Source organism: Schistocerca piceifrons, chromosome 1, assembly GCF_021461385.2.
Source record: "Schistocerca piceifrons isolate TAMUIC-IGC-003096 chromosome 1, iqSchPice1.1, whole genome shotgun sequence".
Classification (NCBI taxonomy): domain Eukaryota; kingdom Metazoa; phylum Arthropoda; class Insecta; order Orthoptera; family Acrididae; genus Schistocerca; species Schistocerca piceifrons.
In genome coordinates this window covers 795,836,652-795,856,281 of record NC_060138.1, presented here as the reverse complement: position 1 = coordinate 795,856,281, position 19,630 = coordinate 795,836,652, and the positions used below count along the sequence as shown (strand labels likewise).

At 40.1% G+C, this 19,630-nt stretch overlaps 1 protein-coding gene across 2 annotated transcripts in view; it reads right to left on the bottom strand.

Annotated features, from left to right (window-relative positions):
- LOC124713568 (WD repeat-containing protein 11-like) overlaps positions 1 to 19,630 on the bottom strand; it is a 202,574-nt gene that overhangs the window by 124,095 nt on the left and 58,849 nt on the right. For both annotated transcript variants that reach the window (XM_047242957.1, XM_047242956.1), the window contains exon 7: positions 3,727 to 3,895. In XM_047242957.1, the coding sequence (XP_047098913.1) occupies positions 3,727 to 3,895 (169 nt within the window). The remainder of the gene's footprint in view (positions 1 to 3,726; positions 3,896 to 19,630) is intronic.

Sequence of the window (19,630 nt, the reverse complement as noted above, 5' to 3'; positions counted from 1 at the left end):
ACAGGACAATGCACGTCCGCATGTATCCCGTGCCACCCAACGTGCTCTAGAAGGTGTAAGTCAACTACCCTGGCCAGCAAGATCTCCGGATCTGTCCCCCATTGAGCATGTTTGGGACTGGATGAAGCGTCGTCTCACGCGGTCTGCACGTCCAGCACGAACGCTGGTCCAACTGAGGCGCCAGGTGGAAATGGCATGGCAAGCCGTTCCACAGGACTACATCCAGCATCTCTACGATCGTCTCCATGGGAGAATAGCAGCCTGCATTGCTGCGAAAGGTAGATATACACTGTACTAGTGCCGACATTGTGCATGCTCTGTTGCCTGTGTCTATGTGCCTGTGGTTCTGTCAGTGTGATCATGTGATGTATCTGACCCCAGGAATGTGTCAATAAAGTTTCCCCTTCCTGGGACAATGAATTCACGGTGTTCTTATTTCAATTTCCAGGAGTGTAGGAATAACACTTGGCAGATCTCTAACGTTCAAAAAACACTGCATGAATTTCAAATCAAAAGTCTCCACCAGGAACAACCTTCTGAGAAAACAGGCCAGATCACAGTGGGGCAGCCAAACTGAAACCAACTGAACTTCTGCAATGTCATTATGCTACTCCGCAGCAGAGTATGCCTGTCCTGTTTAGCATAAGTCAACACGTGCCAAACAGGTAGATATTGCCCTGAATAACACATGCAGAGTTACAACAGGCTGCCAGTCGAATGGCTCTACCACCTTGCAGGAATTGCACCACTACCTGTTCGAAGAGAAATAGCAGCAAACAGGGAAAGAACGAAACTGGAACACGAAAAAAAGCATCTCAAGCACGGGCAACAAGCCTACCTACAAGAACTTAGGTCAAGGAAAAGTTTCCTCAGAACATCGGAGAAACTAACAATCACTGATGAAGAAGCCAGGCTGCAACTACAGAGGGCTGAGACATCCCAACTTCCTGACTGGAAAAGAGTTTCAGAATCTTTCCCCTCCTGGTCGTGATGAGAATTGGCCAATCTGGAAATCCTATAATAGGCTGAGATCAGATCCTGGACTAACCTGGCAAAATGGGGATACATTGAAGAAAACAAAACCCAATGTGACTGCAGGGAAGAACATGCTGTTCAACATAAGCTTCAGTGTTGATCATGTCCAGCCAACTGCACGAAAGAAGACCTTAACCAAGCAACGGAAAATGCTCTGAAAGTGGCCAAGTTTTGGTCAAAAATTATATAAATTGCACTGATCTGTCAATAATTGTGTAAACTGTGTTTTATGTATGCTCCTGACATGAGAATATTAATGGGTGAGACCTCTGGAATAAGTAGCAAAGAAGAGATTTGTATATCATGGTCACCTACATTATTTATAATACATCAAAGATAATGTATTACAGAAAATAAACAAAAAATGTTAAAGACACCTGAGTTTGAAAGTAGAAGTTCTTAAAATCACAGTGTTGTGTGTATATAAACTTCCTCTTTCTCAAAGACAGTAGTAACAGAAGAATAGTATTTACATATCAGTAAGCAAATCAAGAACTGAAGTAGGCAGGCAAACACACACACACACACACACACACACAATCTAAAAATGTAGCAGAATATCTATCTGATTGTCTAAATTCTTCATCCAGAAAAAAGGTGGCAGAAGATAAGAAAAAAATGACAATGTGCATAGATGCTGAAGGAAGAGAAACACTTAAGGAAAGGATTCAGGAGTAATGATCTATTATTATTAGTCAAGCTTCAATCTCCAGTGTAATAGTAGTAGTAATAATAATAATAATAATAATAATAATAACAATAAAAGCAAATACAAGGACTTCATTCTTCGTTTGTTTGAGAATGAGAGCACTTAGTTACTTCCAGCAAGGATTACACATAATTTCAATCCTCAACAAAACTTTTTCTCACTGAAACTGCCACAAAATGATGAAAGGAAAAAATTATCACTTAGCACATTTTTGCTGGTCATGAAGACAAAATTAGCATCAGGCATGACATTTTAATTTATTGCTTCTTTACTGCTAAATCTATTCGCAATACAGTTTGCAGACAGTATCTATATATATAGATACTATCACTGAATGTACCTGTAACATTATATCACTGTATAACATCATAAACATTTAAAAGTGTGAAAGACCAGCTTTTCCTTAAAATAGAGTGCAAATTACATAGTTTATATTCATCCAGTGTTTCCTAATAAGAGCTATTCGGATTTCCAACAAACTATAAGCATAATTTCAAAACTTTCCTTCACTTTTTCTCACCTATCCACTTAAATGCAGATAACATTAAATGCATTAACTAATCATTTGTAAAGTAATCAGACTTTGAAGCTGTTTTATATCGGGTCGTTATAATTAAACTGACAGTATTCCAAGTGCTGCAACACAGGCTGTATACATTGCAGGATGCTGAAAGACCATAAGTACGTTCATTAATCTGTACTCTCACAGAATATGCTGAAAAAAGATATTCCACTTCCTGCCACCAGATGAAAATATGGCACTGTTAACTGTCAGAATGCAGTGTGGGTGCAGACTAGTCTGCAAATATTCATTTCACATACAACTTGAAATGCCATATCTGCACACAGTAACCACTCCTGGAAATGTGATTATGGCTAAATTCCAAAACGCATCACATGGACAATAAAGTCATTCCTTTCCTGATGTTAAGACTTTTACCATTGTGACCCAATCAGCCTGAATTCAGAACTACTGATTATTATAATAATGGTCACCTACCAACTGCATGACTTTATGTCACATTTATATTGTTGAAATTAAAACTTTCTCGAAAATTTTGGAATCCCTGGAACCAACATCTTGCCACCAAAAATGTCAGTAAGAGCCAAAAATGGTCGAGATTCTCAATTACTGGAATGGATCAACTGTCTATATACATAATTAAGCTTGTAAGAATCCTCAGTGCGGTAGTTCTACTAGTGCCTGGTCAATTGTTATCAACAAGTGTCACTTGCACTCTTTTTCCACTCAAACATGGCTATTTGCCACACAAGAGTTTTTTGATAAATATGAGTTCGAAAAGAGGCTAATTCTATAATATATTCAATGTAATATTTAACAGGAATTCGTTGATTTGCTGGAGCCTGGTGCCTTGTTCACTTTGAGTGGTTCACATATGTTAATACACTTTTAAACGCAGAATTTAATATTTTGGGTTTCAGTCTGCTGTTATGTCTCCATACACAACTCGTGTACAAGAGACAGAATAGAAGATTTTGATCCTTTCATGGACTTTAGGAAGAAAGGATGATGTGGAAGAGAATGGAAGAACAAAAGGCAAAAAGTTACATACATAAGGTCAAGTACATCTTGCATAGCCAGTTGCCATTTCCAGGGTTTAGAAGCAGTGGAGATGGGAGAGGGTGATGTAAAAGACCTCCCATAGCACATTACCATTACTTTTATACAGTTCTACAGTTCATCTTTAGCAACGCTACTGAAATGGATTCCCTGCTGTCACTCAGCTGTTACCTGTTCCCTTTCATCTCCAGGTCACATTTTTAATACCTGTGCATCTCATTCATACCATTTCTCTTTCCAGTAATCCATATTCAAACATTGAAGGCCTTTTTCAAAAATTTAAAAAGCTAAAAATTCATCTGCATTCTTAAGCTACACGCATGCACACAAGTGAAAGTTCTCTCTCTCTCTCTCTCTCTCTCTCTCTCTCTCTCTCTCTCTCTTTTCCATGAAAACTTACCTGCACCAGAGGAGAAGCTGTTTTCTCCAGGGGGATAATGCCCACTGTCTGATTAATGTGCAGGTCTAGCATAAGAATTTCTCGTGCATATAATAGTAGCAAATGGTGTCGTAATGACTGATGGTACTGCAGCTGCAAGCATTCACTTACTGTCATATAATCATCGGGCCTGCATGAAGATAAATATGAATTTTTACTTGTCACATATTTTATTTGAGGGAATCAAGGAAAACAAGTGTAATATGTATGCTATACAATTTTAATGTTAGCAAAGAAAGTAGTAACAGTTGTTAGCAGGGTGTGTGTGTGTGTGTGTGTGTGTGTGTGTGTGTGTGTGTGTGTGTGTGTTATTAAAATAAAAGATACACATACATCCAATAGTCATACACTAAACCTAGACATATATCTCAATTTCCATCAGAATTTTGAGTATTAATACTTTCACTGAATGTAGAGCACTTTAGAAGTTACAACAAGGTAAAGTTTTATAAATATGATAATTGAGTACTTAATTAATAATAGACATGCTTAAAAAGATACAAGACCCACTGAGATGTCATTGAATAGCTCACTGAATAGTATGCCATAAGACAGGACAGTAATAAGTAACAGGTAATAGTTTTAGAAACAGACATTTTCTTAGATATGGCCTAATTAATGAACCTAATTAGATTAGGTATGTAAAGCCTTAGTAACAGGTAAACTGTAGTGAATAACATTGTTTTGGGATCACGAGCAGCAGGATAAATTCTCAAAATTACTACCAATGAAACTTCTATGGTTGAATATTTTGAAATAAAAGTTGTTTGGCTCTCTATCTGCATTGTCTTAGGGGATGCTGTCAACAGTACCAGTGCACTTTTCTTAAATAAAGTAATAAATAGTTCCTGATGTATAAATCAGATTAAACAACATTAGGTAGAATATAAGCAATATAAGCACATAGGCACAGTAATACACATGTTCACAAACAACAATTTCTAAAGTTCAATAATAAAAATAATAAATTTTGGTTTGTCACACACTGAATGTAGACAGGTCATTAATCTCATTAGCGAAATTAAGTGGATTTAAACATTTCAAGCCCCTAATATAATCACAGAAGAAACTGAGTAGCACCGTGGTGTAGTGGTTATGATACTAACCTGTTGCGCGAGTTCAAAACTCACCTTGACTGTACAATTTTAATTTCTATATTCAGTTCAAGTACATTCTAGAAGTAGCCACAAATAGCAAGAATCATTGTACTGGAATGTTCTGTAGCCATATATACACTGTATGTGTTCTGGCTGGTGGCAGTTTGCTCCATGCTCTTGTATGTGCAAGTGCTGAATAAACTTTCGTTAAGTGAAGTTAGTGTTCATCATTCATCTAATTACACCTTCTTCTATGTGAAATTATTCTGGTGGAGGCACTGGGTATTGGAACATGTGATGATGCACACTATCGACGACACAGTTGCTCCCAACAGGCCACGACAGAGCCGCCATTTACGTGGCGAGAAACACGAGTTCGAGCCATATTCAACAGATCACAATCTATCAGAGACAGAAGAAGAAGAGGACGTTGCAATGACAGCAACTGTGTGCCACCACATGAGACATCCTTCCGGGTTCTCTGGTGACGATGTCCAAGATCCTAACAAGTGGCTGAAGGTATATGAGCGTATAGCCTAATTTAACAAATGGGATGACACCGTGTGTTTGGCTAACGAATTTTTCTACTTGGACGGCATTGCCAGGCAATGGTGTGAGAACAATGAGGTGAAGTTCACAAGCTAGGAAGAATTCCAGGCAGACACACAATGACGGAAGTGCAAGACTTAAGATAAATTAAAGTGCAGGGTACAGTGTCCTACATTCAGACGTCTTGGAGCTGTGTAAAATAATGAATGAAGGAGGAAGATAAGGTTGCACATCTCATGAATGGTGTTGTTGAGGACATGTATCAAGCCCTACTCCTGAAGGAGGTTTCGAAAGCAGACGACTTCATAAAATGATGCATGTATATCGAGACAACGCATCAAAAAAGAATTACATGCAAGAAGTTTGAACGGCTTCCAAATGTCGTATCAATGTCTGTGATGGAGGAAGCAACTGATTTCACAAACGTTCTTCATCAGATAGTGAGAGAGGAAGTTCAGAAGGCACTTGGATTGCATGGCGAGCAAAAAACCGACACGCTCCAAGAGCTCATAAGGGAGGAAGTGGAACAGACATTGAACCCAATCTCTTGCCCTTCATTTCCCTTTAAAATGGTGAAAAATTCAGACCCAGGTGGAGTTACATTTCTACAATACTGGATGAGGAATCTGTTTGGGTACCAAGGAAGACTGGCATCTGGAGGACCCTGGACAACCAACCAATATGTTTCCACTGTGGGCGACCGGGACATGTGGTGCGCTATTGTCGAGAAAGGTGTCGGATATTTGATGTTGATGACGCACGTGCCAGAATACAGCAGACCAATCTTAGCCAACGCCAACTTTGGGATGATGAAGATGAACAAGAAGATGTGGGTGCAGGACAACATAGGTCACCATCGCCACAAGCTAGCCGCTGGAGACGATGCTCCCCAACACACCGATCAACCTCTCCATCGCCGTTTAGAAGCTCCAACCGATCACCTAGCCGCCACAATCGGGTAAACTAAAGGGTGCAACCTTCCTTGGAGATGAGGCTGCCGAAGAGAAAAATCCTCCACCGTCGATCACTACAAAAATGATACGAAACAACGTCGATATCCTCATGGATGACCGACCAGCCCAAGCTCTTGTGGACTCTGGAGCATCATATTCAGTCATTTTGGAGAAGTACCATCGCCAGTTGCAGAAAACCATATTCGTCAATAATAAAACGTCTGTGCTGAAGGAGACTAATGGGAAGTACGTAAAACCTACACGAAGATGTTTCATTCGTGTGGGTATAAGTGTCCATACACAGCCCTTAGAATTCATCATCTTAGAAGAATGTAGTCATGACGCCATCCTCGGATGGGACTTTTTGAAAGCTTCTCAGGCAATTGTAGAGTGTGGTCGCTCGAAGATTATGCTAGACGAGATGAGATACTGTGGGCAGGAAGATGCGCATCTGAGTGTGTGGAGACTATATGTGCTGGATGAAGTGATCATTCCTGCAGTCAGCACTAGAAAGGTAACTGTCGTGTGCCATGCCATGTATCAACCCATGGATCTCGTAGTGGAATGCAAGAGAAGCACACCACTGAAGAATAACTTGGTCATCCCAGCCTCTGTCATCTCATTTAAGAACTGATTCAGTGAATTGTGGACAGTTAACTGTCACCCAGAACCGCAGATCCTTACAAGACTCATGTGCGTAGAAAACACTGAGACATTAATTGAAGAACTGCTGAGTGTCATAGAAACCTCCCATGCCAAATCTGAGGGCGAAATTAGCCCTACCACTACCAGACAAGATCTACTAGCTCGACTATCACCAGATCTCACTAAGGAACAACAGAAGAAGGTACTTGCCATTCTTCAAGAGTTCTCTGAATGCTACAATCCACAGGTGAAGAGCAAATTAGACAAATCGACGGTGAAGCACCAGATTAGCACTGGAGACCATTAACCAATAAGCCAGAGAGCATACCGTGTGTCAGCAATGTAACGTCAAATAATATGCAACGAGGTAGAGAAAATGATGAAGAATGACATCATTCATCCTTGGTGTTGATTACAGGAGGCTTAATAAGATAACTAAAAAGGACGTTTACCCTCTTCCACGAAATGACAATATACTAGATTGTCTGAAGAGGGTTAAGTTTTTCTCAACTATGGACATGTACTTGGGATTCTGGCAAATCGAAGTAGATGAGGCTGATCGTGAGAAAACTGCATTCATCACCCTTGAGGGCCTGTATGAGTTTCAGGTAATGCCGTTTGGTTTATGAAATGCACCAGCAACTTTTGAACAGATGATGGATAATCTTCTAAGGCACCTGAAGTGGACGATGTGTCTTTGTTATTTAGATGACTTTATAGTGTTCTATGAGACATTGATGAACATATAAAAAGACTGATGGCGGTTCTTAAGTGTCTCCAACAAGGTGGATGAAACTCCAAGAAATTGTCTCTTTGGAGCAAAATAAATCAAAATACTTGGACACCTTGTGTCAAACGAAGGTGTGCGGCCAGACCCAGAAATGGTGAGATCTATAACAGAATTTCCTATTCCTAAAAGTATTAGAGATGTGAGAAGCTTCCTCGGATTATGTTCTTATTACTGTCTTTTTATCAAAAACTTTTTTATGAAAGCCAGGCCACTCCAAGGGTTGTTAAAAGCTGATGCTAAATTTATCTGGGGTGGTGCTCAACAAGTCCATGCAAGGGTGTCCATGCAAATTCCATTGAACGACTGGTAAAATACATCAGAGCAGACCACTGCGCATTTTCCTAAGTCTCCCTGAGCTACAATGTGAAATATTTCTAAGTGTTGTGCCTGTCATCATGAAAAAACTTTTATGAGAAAAGATGGCCACCAAGTGAGATCACAGGTATTTTCTTCGGCCGCTAAAAGAACTTATTTAAGAGGAAATAGTGTCAAATTTAAATTTCCTTTGTTTTGTGTACTTGCTGTAGTGTCCGTTCTTGTCACACAACTGATTATTAGCATCCCAGCAGAGCTTGTTCTTGAAAAAACTTGTTCTTTAGCTGAAGTCCCGATAATTGCAACATAACCTGAAATTTTGAGTGACATAAACACAAAAAATTCTCTAAGTTTTCTTGATAGTGCAAAATTCATTTAAAAAAGACAGCTACTAGTTTCATCAGTGTCTATTGCCATAATAAAAGTGTAATTAAACATTTCCAAATTGTATTTTACTACCACATTTTGTATTGTTTACTAGTTAGATAGACGCGATCTAGGCCTAAATTTTCAAGTTAATAACATTTAAAAACCTGACCAAACACGCTAGATAACGCAACTTCTCTATAAGCAAAGTAATTACAAATTCATTCTTGTGTCATTGTACCTCTAAATCAGTACAAAAAACAACAACCACCACACAAGACCTTTGTGTCATTTTTGGTTTCCACACAGCCAATCTCGTGTCCTTGACAAATTTGAAACATTCTTTAAACTTAATTATTCTTTCAAAACTGACCACGAGTCAGAAATGTGGTAACTGTTATAGGGTAGTGAGTAGAGGGATTTGTTGCCAATCTTGTAGGAAATATTTTCACTGGGTGTGTGGGGGGGGGGGGGGGGGATCAGCAGGAGGGGGGGGGGGGGATGCATGGGGAGAACAGAAGAGGTTCTCTCCTGTAACTGCAAAGTCTGCAATAGGAACATTTTGATTGGGGAACATGAAAGGAAAATCAAGTGGAGAAGAGCCTCAGGTTGAGTGAGGAGCAGAAAATGTGCAGCACACTTCAACTGAGGCCAAGAAGCCTGGGAATGTACAAAGTCTTAGGAAGAAGAAAGTGCTGCTGCTAGGTAGTAGCAATGGGCGAGGTGTAGGTCCTCAGTTACAGGAAAGTTTAGGGGTAGCATACCAGGCCACCAGTATCTTCAAGCCAAATGCAGGGCTAAGTCATGTGATAGAGGACCTAAGATCTTTACGTAAGGACTTTACAAAAGAGGACCACATAGTGATAGTGGGTGGGGCGGGATACAGTTTGGACATAGGTGGTGACCTGGACAAGATAGCTTCCCTAACTCATGGCACCAACGTACGCTTTGTTGAGCTGTTCCAGCGTCATGATCGAGCACACCTTGATGTAACTGTGAGGCAAATCAATGTGGGGTTAGGGATGGCTCTGAGGATAGCCAAATTTTCTCATGTTTCTCTGGTGCCTGTCGGGACTATCATCAGATGGGGTTTCACTAGGCATGGCCTACACCTAAACAGGACTGGGAAGGGAAGATTGGTACAGCTGATTCATGAAATTACAGGAGGTGGATCTCAGGCCACACAGTCAAATATCTGTTGTCGTAGGTCATAAAAGTAGGTCTTTTTTTAGGATAAATCTAGACAGCAGGTTCCCCTGCCTAAGGAGTATCTCCAGCAGTTTAAAAAATACTGAAACAATCACTCACAAGATTGATTTTAACACTTCAAATATCACACATACCAGATGTCATGAAGAAAAACAAACCATTGAAAAGAGTAACATGGGGCATTTCGCAGACTTAACAATCCTCTATCAAAACATGCAGTCAAAAAAAAAAAAATAATAATAATAATAATAATAATAATAATACAACTATTAGAAGTTGAGCTCCGATCTTTGAACTGCACAGTAGTTTGTATTACTGAGCACTGGTGTAGACACACAGAAATCCAACATGTAGTATTATCATTGTATGAAAGGGCAAACTCTTACTGCAGAACTGCTTCAAGGGATGGAGGATCATGCATTTATATCAGAAAAGGAACACAGTTCAAATCAAGACATGACCTCAGTACAGTAAGTGAAGACAAGCACTTTGAAATATCAGCTGTTGAGTTAACAGGGCTTGATATCACCAATAAATTAATCATTTTGTGTGTGTATAGATCTCCCAGTGGTAGCGTGGACACTTCTTTCAATACATTAACAGAAGTTCTAGATAAAGTCTCAAGTACAAAGATCAACATAATTCTGTGAGGGGACATTAATATCAACACTAAAACCATAAATGAATCCAGCAGCACCTTCATAAACAACCTTCAAAGTTTTGGCATGTCTCTATTGGTCAATAGTGCAACAAGGGTAACTACAATGACTGCATCATTAATTGACCATGTGGCCACAAATATGGACAGGGAAAAATGTGATGTTGCTGTGAAAGATCTCTGACTATCAGACCATCTCTGTCAAATAACAACAGTAAAGTCAGGCATCGAACCATTCCCTAAACTACAAGCTTACAAACAACCCTAAACAGAAATCAAAATAAAAGACTTTTCAAAAGAACTAAAAAAACAAAGCTGAGATGAAGTGTATAAGGAAACCAATGTGAATATGAAATTCTCTGAATTCTCCACATTGTTTAAATTTACTTTGAAAAGGCATTTCAAAAAGTATGCATGTCTGTATCAACATCTCACAAAAACAGATGGATAAATGACAATGTTAAATTAAATGTAGATGACACCTCTATAGACTGTGTAACAAATGCAGAATTTCTAGGAATGAATATTGATTCACAGTTGAAGTGGTGTGAAGACACAAAGATACTTGCAAACAGAATGTCATCAGCATGTTATGCCCTTAGAATCCTATGATCAGTGTGTAACATGCAGTGTCTTTTAGTTATATATTATTCACGTGTACACTCAGTTCTTAGCTATGGCATCTTTTTTTGGGAACAAATGCACAAAATATGAACACAATTTTCAAACTCCTGAAGAGAGACATAAGAATAACAGCCAAAAATACTAGTGGAGCTCATTGTAAAGATCTGTTCAAAACACTGGTGATTTTAACTGCTTCATGCGAATACATTTACCAGTCAGTTGTACACATCAAAAATAACATTGGTAATTACTGCACAAACAGCTCTGTCCATGACCAAGCAACAAGAGATAGACTCAACTCATATTTACCAAGAAAAAATAAAACATAAAACTCAAAACAGCATTTTCTACCAAGGAAAAAAATTGTACAATAAATTACCAAAACAGATTAAAGAAATTGCAAAAATACACTTATTTAAAAAGGCAGCTAAAAAGTACCTGTTATGCAATACATTTTATACATTGAAGGGTTACTTAGATAAAAGAGTAGGGGTTTGATAAAAAATGTTATACAAATAAATAAATAATAATAATGATTATAAACCATCCAACATTCCACATAAAACCTTCACTTTAAGTTTTTTTCCTTCTTTTTTCCTTTCTAGAAATACTTACCCCCAAGCTAGGCATATCACAATACTAACACCTCTTCCTCTTTCTGAGCTCCCAACATCTCACTCATCATGGAGGGATGCTAACTCAGTTTTTCAGGATAGCAAATGGGAAGTTGCGATACAGAAAATGGCCCAGAGATCACCAGTGTGTGTGTGTGTGTGTGTGTGTGTGTGTGTGTGGTGGTCAGTGTTTAACGTCCCGTCGACAACGAGGTCATTAGAGACGGAGCGCAAGCTCGGGTTAGGGAAGGATTGGGAAGGAAATCGGCCGTGCCCTTTCAAAGGAACCATCCCGGCATTTGCCTGAAACGATTTAGGGAAATCACGGAAAACCTAAATCAGGATGGCCGGAGACGGGATTGAACCGTCGTCCTCCCAAATGCGAGTCCAGTGTGCTAACCACTGCGCCACCTCACTCGGTGTGTGTGTGTGTGTGTGTGTGTGTGTGTGTGTGTGTGTGTGTTCGCGTGTGTGTGCGTGTGTGTGTAGTGAGTGAAGTTGTATGAAACAATGTATTTATAGAGTGTGCAGTGACTGATAGTGAGATATGAGTGAACAATGTGACATTACATTATTTAATAAGTTATTTGTAAAAAAAGTATTGTATACCATGAGTAAATCTAATTATTGTCTCTAACTAGAAGTCTGTAAATATTTGTGTATACAAATTACATCAAACATTGTATACAAATTAGCTTATTTTAAATTGGTCTAAACTTGTAAATATTTTGACGTGTCCTGTATCCTTGTAAAATGAGATCTACGGATGAATAAAGTTACTACTACTACTACTACTACTACTACTACTACTACTACTATTCCTGAAAGCATATGGCACCATCACTGCCCAGATCAGAACAGATCCTGCCACTCCAATCCCATCCAAACAAGTGCAAATGAGGAAGAGGGCTGCCTCCTTTTTACAAGTTTGGTCCACATATCATGCTAATCCCAAAAAATTATGCCGCTTAACAAGTGATCACCAGCCTCACTTACAATCTTAAAACTAAATGCATCATCAGAAGCACACAAAAAATCTGGATAAAACAGCATATTACATTGACTCTACATTAAGTAGTTTGCCCCCAAATTAAATTTGAATAAATACATATTTTAACTGCAGTGTCAGTTTCAGTATTTGCTCTCTGTGCCTTGGATAATAATTTCTTGCAGGAAATTGTCTTCTGCTGCAATCAGAATTTTCACTGCTGTAATCAGAAGTCAAGTATCTCTAACAATATTTAAATTAAGGGCAAAACAAAGCAAAATACTGGATAATGAACTATAACTGACAAATTTCTAGTTCTTATAATCCAATTATTGTTGTGTGTGAACTTTTGCCAACACATGCTACCATGTTCATCATTTAAATGCCTTGGTTTATCAATTAATCTAACTTAAATTAAGGATCCAATTAAACTGCCTCTCACTGGTTAGTTACACATGCAATCAAACATGTATCTAGCTTAATCTACACATATTGATGATCACTATAAACTGTATGGTTTGTGCTGCATGTGCAAAAACATGTACAATGCTGTAAACTTTTTGTGAGCACTTCCAGACTAAGTAGACATCATGTCCAGACAGGGTGCAGAGTTTGATAGTTACAAATGCTCCCAGCCTCACCATACAGGTTAAGCACATCTCTCCTGAACACAGTCTTCTTCGATCCCATCATAATGTCATACTGCATTATCACAGCATGCTCCTTACTCAGTGGCATACCACATTACTCCAAATCAGCACACCAATTCACAGAGGTTAGACAAACACAGGTAGCACGTCTTGTGGCAATACTGTGTTTGCTGTCCCACCTTGAAAATGTGTGGCATTCAGTTTTGTAAGTGTCACATGCAAAACAGATGACAAAAACCCACAAACAGCTTCCTGCTCTTAACTGTTGTATGGTTTTGGTTATCGTGACCATTGTTCACTGGCTAGGCAGATGTAGGTCTAGAGGAAGGTGTGAAAAAACTGTGTGTGTGTGTGTGTGTGTGTGTGTGTGTGTGTGTGTGTGTAAAAGGTGCGGGAGAGGCAAAGACAAAAATGAGAGAGGAAATGTGAAAAATATGGTCCCAGTACAAGCTAGCAGAACAGACCATACATAAACATGGTCACTGTCTTCTCTGGGAACTGCAGTCCAAAACTAGAGGCATGGGGCAGGGAGGGAAAGGAAAAGGAATACCAGGGCACGTGTCGGGGAGGTGGTGTAGTGCTGCTCATGGGAGTGTGCAGTGTCATGCTGTGAACAGGCTGTTGGCCTGCTAGTACTGGGAGCCTGTACTGGTGGTGGCAGATGGGGAAGGAGAGAAGTAGAGAAGAGGAAAGGATTGCATGGGTGTGTTGGTGGGGGGATAGAGGCATGTGTGAGATTGGAGAGCGAGCGCGGAAAAGGATGGAGGCAAGTGGAGGACAGAGAATAGTGAAGGCTCAGCTAGGAGTGTTATGGAAATGAAGGGTATGTCACAATGAGAATTCCCAACATAGTAACTGAGGAAAGCTGGTGTTGTTGGAAAGAAGGCAAATGGTATGTGCTGTGAATCTGTCATTGAAATCAGGCATATCATGTTTCAAGGGATGCTCACGAACTGGGAGGTCCAGCTGTCTCTTGGCCACATTTTGGAGGTTGCCATTCATGAAGAGACAGCCTGTTAGTGGTCAAACATATGTACAAAGCCACACAATAGTTGCCACTAAGTTGGCAAACCATACAGTTGCTTTCAAATGTCATCCTGCTTTTGCCGAGGTAGGAAATGTCTGTGACAGGATTGGAGTAGATGGTAAAAGGAGGGTGAAGGGAACACGACTTGCATCTAGATATACTACAGAGATATGAGCCTTGGGGCAAAGGGGTGGGAGCAATAGTGGAACAAGGATGGACAATAATGTTGCTTCTTTGGGTAGGTGGTGGCATACAACTGTGGGAGGGGTAGGGAGCATAATGGGAAGGATATTTCTCATTTCTGGACACAACAAAAGGTAGTCGAAACCTTGGCAGAGAACTTTGTTCAATTGCTCCAGTCCAGGGTGACACTGAGTAACAAAGGGATGGAAGCAGGCAATCAGTGGGTGTGTGGAGGACAGTGGTGACAGGGAAGACAAGGTGCAAAAGATCTGTTTTTGAAGAAAATGGGGTGGGTAACTTTGGTCTGTGAAGGCTTCAGCAAGATTCGCAGCATATTTAGAGAATGAATGCTTATCACTGCAGATGCAACAACTGCAGGTGAACGGACTGTTTAGAAGGGAGTTTTTGGTGTGGAATGAGTGGCAGCTGTTGTAATGGAGGTATTGTTAGCAGTTGGTAGGTTTGGTGTGGATGGAGATACTGATGAAGCCATCAGTGAGGTGGAGGTTGATATTGAGGAAGATGGCTACTTTCTACTCACTATGACCAACTACATCCTCACCCATAACCACTTCTTCTTTAATGGCATCATCTACAAGTGGAACTTTACGATCTGGACCACAGGTGAGGAGACACTATCTGCATTCCTCCAGAACCACTACACATCTTGTCTCCCATTCACTTCACCTGGTTCCTCTTAGCTCAACAATCCACCTTCCTTGATGACAACTCCCACCTCTCAGATGGCTGTCAATAGATATGTTACATGGGAAAACCATTAAGACAACATTTAACTGAAAAATGAGTAAGATGGAAATGAAGACACATTATTTAAAAATTGAAGGGCCCGATACCGAAGTGATACAAGCAGCACAAGTAAGAAGTTCACAGATGCGCTGTATGTGTTACCTCTGTTCATATGAAAGTACTACAGTTGCAACTCTGTTCTCTGTTGCTCTCCGTTCACACTACACATGTTCTATTTGGCATCCGTAGTTTGTACTGAAATGCAAAGTGACTAAGCACACTGCTAACTTTGTGTAGAAGTATTCTTAACAAATTTTCATTTCATTGTCAGTATGGATAAAGGTTAGTTGTAAAATATTAAGTGAAATGCTTTTAACACCTAACGTTTCAGACACCAGCAGTATCTGCAGACTGCTAGTGGTACTAGGTATATGTACATTTGAACTACTACAAGAAGCTACAACCACAACCTCAGGTCAGTTAGCCAAAGAGGTAGTTACTGTCACAACATTTAACTTTTCTTAATAACGCTATTGATACAACTTATTATGCAGCACCTGCATAAACTTAAATCAGGCATGCAACATCTAATCATCTAATTCACATGCACTCAGTCACATATTTCAAGGACTTTTTTGTTAGGAAAATACAGACATAACAGATGAGAAGGAAATATACAAACATTTACTACCATTCCCTTATGTGTGCTTCAACTACAGCTAAACACATATTAACACTGACCCCAGTAATAGTAAACTGCCTGTTTAAAACCTGTCCCTCCTGTTGACAGAATTCATAATGTACTGCACCTGATGATGTTGATATTTCAACCACCAATGTTTCAGTTCTTTACAGAAACTAAAGAAGCCGAGGAAGAACATGTATGTAGGACTCCAGAAGACATAAATATGAAGTAGCAAAGCTGAATGTGAAATGCTAGAAAATCCTGCATGGATATGACCAAAAAAAATATCTGCAAGGCAAATGAAGCCTTCAACCAAAAATGTAGATATAAGTGTAATGACAAAGATTCTGAAAAACAAGAGCAGGAAATATTTGCAGATTTTTGGACACTAAGTCCTTAGATATTTCAGATAATTTTTCTGGCAGGCTTGTTGAACTCAAGAAGTTCAAATGGCTCTGAGCACTATGGGACTTAACAGCTGTGGTCATCAGTCCCCTAGAACTTAGAACTACTTAAACCTAACTAACCTAAGGACATCACACACATCCATGCCCGAGGCAGGATTCGAACCTGCGACCGTAGCAATCACGCGGTTCCGGACTGCGCGCCTAGAACCGCGAGACCACCGCGGCCGGCGAACTCAAGGAGTGATAACACAGAGGAGGGAATACAATATGCACAGTAAGGAAACACAGCACAACAATAAAACTTAATGGCATTAGAACCTGCGAAGAGTTCTTGTGAAAGACAATAGATATCTTCAAGGCCCATTTCAGTCAAGCATTAACCATAAATCCTGCAGTGGGATATCATCTATAGACCAGTGTGAGACACATGCCTCCATACAAATTACCATAAAGCAAACTGCAAACTGTTGAACAGCATATCATATCAGGTCATTTTCCACACATATTTCACATTACAGCAAGCTTCAAAATTCAAACAGAAACTATCTCCAGGCAGCTTCAGCATTGCCATCATCTACAAACTTTACAGAGAATTGTCTGAAAAAAGAGATGAAGAATCTGTGAAAGGATTACCATACTGATAAACCTTCAACACATGATTTAATCTGAGTTTTCACCATCCTAGTTCTGACACTTGTGACTAATGTGACAAGTATAATTATCAGTTGCAGTGCTCCCAGAATGAATTTTTCACTCTTCAGCAGTTTGTGCACTGCTTCAGTTACATGCCGATCACATATGTTAAAGGGAGTTATACGATTTGAAATTATTTAAGCTACCCTTAAGCTGAAACTTCCTGGCAGATTAAAACTGTGTGCCGGACCAAGACTCGAACTCGGAAAGGTAGGAGACAAGGTACTGGCAGAAGTAAAGCTGTGAGGATGGGGCATGAGTCGTGCTTGGGTAGCTCAGTCGGTAGAGCACTTGCTCGCGAAGGGCAAAGGTCCCGAGTTCGAGTCTTGGTCCGGCACACAGTTTTAATCTGCCAGGAAGTTTCATATCAGCGCACACTCCGCTGTAGAGTGAAAATTTCATTCTACCCTTAAGCTACCCATACACCAGTCATTCTTTCAAGACCAGAAGCATGCAGGGTGTACCAGCAAGAAGGGTATCAGGATTTTACAGAGCATAAAAACAAGGCAGAAGAGGAAATGTATATCATCTATATACCAGTGTGAGAGACATGCCACCATACAAATTACCATAAAGCAAACTGCAAACTGTTGAACAGCATATCATCTTTGGTGAAAAAGCTTACTGAGAAGAATGCTGAAGCAGCAGTTGAAGAGTATGAAGAGTGTTTAAGGGGTGTTCATGACATACTGGACCGTGAACAAGATTGAGCTATGCTTACTACAATAAATTCATACTAAAGTAGTTTATTAACATGTCACTTATGAAATGTGGTAGTCTGGAAACTCAACTTTTTCTGACCTTGTCAAGTAATATTTCTTGTTGTAACAATCATCATTGCACTTATATTAATTTTACACTGAATGATATTCACTCAAAACAATAAAAGTGCCTTTAGGCTCTTGTACAACTTTTAGCAATTGTTGCAGATTCACTTCTTTCATTCGCGAGAGAAATTTACAGGTATCATAATACCATACTGCAAAACTTGGTTGTCACTGAATTAGAAATAATTTTATTATATCCCTTTGAATTTGAAGTTTTTTGTCTCTCAAGTAAGAAAATTCACGAAATAATTCATTACTGGACAAAGAGTAAGAATAATTTACTGCTAAAGCAGTAAAAGCAGCTAAAGACGACACTGTTCCATAAATGAAAGCGAATGTGCTGAAAGTTGCAGATGGGAAATATGTCCAGCCAACAAGAATGATATCAATTACAAAACACAGCCCTTCAGAACGAGATTTTCACTCTGCAACGGAGTGTGCGCTGATATGAAACTTCAAATGACTCACGCCCCGTCCTCACAGCTTTACTTCTGCCAGTACCTGGTCTCCTACCTTCCAAACTTCACAGAAGCTCTCCTCCAAACCTTGCAGAACTAGCACTCCTGAAAGAAAGGATATTGCGGAGACATGGATTTGCCATAGCCTTGGGGTTGTTTCCAGAATGAGATTTTCACTCTGCAGCGGGGTGTGCGCTGATATGAAACTTCCTGGCAGATTAAAACTGTGTGCCGGACCAAGACTCGAACTCGGGACCTTTGCCTTTCGCAGGCAAGTGCTCTAGCAGCTGAGCTACCCAAGCATAACTCACGCCCCGTCCTCACAGCTTAACTTCTGCCAGTGCCTCGTCTCCTACCTACCAAACTTTACAGGGGTGTGAGTCATGCTTGGGTAGCTCAGTTGGTAGAGCACTTGCCCGCGAAAGGCAAAGATCCCGAGTTCGAGTCTCGGTCCGGCACACGGTTTTAATCTGCCGGAAAGTTTCACAGCCCTTCAGATTTGTCAATTTTTTTTTTCCAGAATATAGTCATTATGTTATTCTCAGATGGAGCTTCTTGCAAGCATCCAAACAGGCATAGACTGCAGAAGATACTGCAGAAGATCAGTGCTCCAGATCAATGAAGCTATTTCAACAAGCACACAACACAAACATTGCTGTGGACAGTTGTCTGTCATCGAAGACATTGTTATCCCACTGTTATCAACAAGACAAATTCCAGTCATCAGGCAAGGCGCTCTGTTGAACTGTGACTGCAAAAAGCTACTCATGCTCACAAAAGGAATTTACATGTCAGCGATGATCATAAGCAATGTAGATGGTTAAAGAGAACTTTGGATCACTAACTGACAATAGCACCCACAACTCACATGTAAAGATGTGTGCTTAGGACAGCAGAACCAGTCCACTACAGGTAACTTAGTGTCACTGATGAAGAATTGTGCTCCACTACTCACAATGACAATGCAAAGGAGGAAGCTACTATCAGAGTGCCAGTAGTATCCAGAATGGAGACAACACAAACCAAGTGGCACATGGTAAAACACTCTACCAACATTGGGGATCATCCATAAGCACTCGTGTAAGTTGTCACCAGTTGAATGACACATTACCTAGTAGGAAATGGAGAACATGCTACAAGATGATATCACTGAACCTTCAGAGAGTCCTTGCTCCCCTCCTGCAGTTTTGTGAAGAAGGATGGTACACGATGTTTCCCTGTTGACTACCGATGACTGAACAAAAAACACAAAAAGGCCTACACACTCATGACACCCTACACTGCTTGAAAGGAGTAAGGTATTTCTCAACAATTGGTGTGAAGACAGGCCACCGGCAAGTTGAGGTCGACCAGGCTGACTCAGAAAAGATTGCCTGCATA